General features: G+C 38.9%; 1 protein-coding gene across 1 annotated transcript in view; it reads left to right on the forward strand.

The window, feature by feature from the left end:
- Window positions 1-239: 239 nt before the first annotated feature.
- Window positions 240-2,739, forward strand: part of LOC107098267 (receptor-type tyrosine-protein phosphatase U-like) — a 23,556-nt gene continuing 21,056 nt past the window's right edge. Inside the window, exon 1 of the mRNA XM_015395838.1 lies at window positions 240-343. Coding sequence (XP_015251324.1) covers window positions 281-343 — 63 coding nt within the window. The 5' untranslated portion in view covers window positions 240-280. The remainder of the gene's footprint in view (window positions 344-2,739) is intronic.

Raw genomic sequence — 2,739 nt, forward strand, 5'->3', positions numbered from 1 at the left:
TTCATAAAGTAACACATTAATATAACCTCACTTAAAATGTACTTTTTTCACAAGAAAAGGAGAAAAGAAGAATGGCAATAGTTCTAATCATGCATTGTTAATGGCATGGATTATGTGTGCTTCTACATTTACAGATATTTCATCTAATTTTCTCTGACTTGTGTCTCCTCTCTGCACTCCCCTCGTCTTTCCACATCTCTTCCTCTCTTCTTTTTCCATTTTTCTTGACCTCCCTCTTTCTGCAGGCCCCAAGCAGGAGAAGATCTATGAATTTTGGCGAATGGTTTGGCACGAGAATTGCTTCAGCATTGTTATGCTTACCAAACTGGTTGAAGTCAATAGGGTAAGTTTATCTTTCCTCTGTTCCTTGACCTCAGCAGCCACATTTGAAATTGGATAGAGGAGATGATTTAAAGGTCTCATATTACGCTGTGTTTGAAAATAAAAAATGTAAACAATGGGGCCTCCAGGAAAATTCCTCTTAAATTAGAAAAACGATTGTCTTCCACTAATTTTGACAATTGCTGTTAAGTCTGTTAATCAGCTATCAATGGAAATCAGCTGTTTTGAAGCAGGGACACCTAAAGATCTGTAGCACAGCGACCCTCGAGCCGACGTAGGGCAGGCCTGCCATAGATTGTAACAACCTGAGGTGCTACGGCATTGTATACAGTAGGTACAAGATCTGCTCAGGCGGTCAGAGGTGTTTGGGGCCCTGCCATTTCTTATGAAGTCACCACACACTCGGCTCTTCTAGAGCTGCATTTCACCTCCTGTTATTAATAGTCTCTATATTATAATAAACTATTACTTTTTACATTTAGTGGTGGAATAATAATGAACACAGTCAGAAAAACACAAGTCATATGAAAATGATGCCAAATAAAACAAAAAAATCGCCATCATAGCCAGCGGTCCTTCACACACGGCTATGCAGAGAGAGGGCTGCTACAAAAGGGCTGCAGTTAGCCTTGGCTGCCATTAACTTTGGAGCTCCGCTGGTTGCCGCGGTCCTCTCAAATTTGGAAATCTTTTTTTTAATTACACATTAAATCGGTAAATGGACCATATAGTGATGCTTTAAAGTATAATATTCCCGCCTCAAATGATCTTAAAACATACGAATATTGAACAACAGTAACAGAAAAGAGAACTTTTCACTCTAAATAGAGCACTTCATTGAAAGCTGCTGCTGCTGCAGTGCATGCTGGGACAGCTTTCAATCTAAAGAACGGACAAGTCTGCTCTGATGCATGCTGGGTAAAGAGGGAAGGGTCAGAACAACATCCGTGGATTTGGTGCGTTCTCAGTCTTGCGTTCTCTGAAATTGGAACAGTGCTCGGGCTGAGGCTGATGACGTATCACAAGCACACGACAACGTTCAAGAACACATACTGAGAAACGGCCTATGTTTACAGAGTGATGAGTTTTGATTTGAGACTTGATTTGAGTTTTAACAGTTCAACAGTCTTATGGCAGTGGGGAAAAAGCTGCTGNACCTGAAATGACTCATTTAATCATCCAAAACGTTATGGAACACATTAATTAACTGAAAAATGTTGCATAGTATGCCTTTAACTGTTTGTAACAGTCAAATATGTCCTAAAGCCTCTGTATGAGATTCACAAATGAAAAGAACAAACCCTTTCACCTCTATTATTGCCTTTCTCCGAAACGCTCAGTTTGAAAAGTATTCCCCTGATAATGGTTAAATACGCAGTCCAGAGCACTCTGTCCCAGTCCACCTGTCCATCTAAGCTCTTCATCTAATGTATGTTTCTGCATTCCGCAAGAAGAGCCCAACAGAATTTGCTCCACAAGTGGAGCATTATTGCTTTTACCATAGTCCTCTGCTTGATTTATATATGTAAATAGTTTTATTATGATTATTGAGTAAAAAAATTCAGGGTATGTGGACACTACATTGAAAAAGTAGAAAAAGGAGCAAATGTGAGAGAAAGAGGAGACAGAAGAGAGAGAGTGACAAAACTTCATCTGTCTGCTTCCTCACCTACAAAGAGATGTAAAAAGAACAGCACAACCTACTGATATGGAACTATAAATACAATACAACACATTGATACCATCACAGTGTACAGTATTAATCAATACAAAATGTATAAAGTGGTAGTTTAGGATACAATTGATGAGTATGTAAGTAGCCAGATCCAAGCACCTGTAGCTGTTTGTGATAGTGCACTTATGTGTGTAAGTTTATCCATGAGGAAAATTCCCAATCAAAAAGTGGTTGTAAAGAGGCAAAGACCTCGGCAGGTCTTCTTCTAATATGAGATTATTGAACAATGAATCAGTGGCTCTCATTCAATCATGTGCCTCTTTTTCACACAGGGCTACCAGCGATCCAACCACTTTATTGCAACTCAAGGTGAGTTCACACTTAGACACTTAGGTAATTAGTTTGTTGAATTATTAAAACTCAAAAATGAAGAAGTCTTTTTTTGTATCATATCTGCATCTGTAATGTAGTTGTATTCAATTTTCCGCCCGCCCGCCCTATGCCACAAGGGCGTACCAGCATCAACTGTCACTTTTCGTAAAGCTCCGCTTTCACTTCTCTCCTCCCTTCCATTTTAATGCTCTTTAACCTCCTTTCTTATTTTTATAATATTTATATATATATATTTTTTTCAAATTAGTGGCTTTAAAGCTACAGTGTGTAATAATTACAGGGATCTATGTAAACAAACCTCATCACTTGAGAAGGTAGGTGATGCGGAC

The sequence above is a fragment of the Cyprinodon variegatus genome, unplaced genomic scaffold (assembly GCF_000732505.1).
Source record: "Cyprinodon variegatus isolate N-32 unplaced genomic scaffold, C_variegatus-1.0 Scaffold764, whole genome shotgun sequence".
NCBI lineage: Eukaryota > Metazoa > Chordata > Actinopteri > Cyprinodontiformes > Cyprinodontidae > Cyprinodon > Cyprinodon variegatus.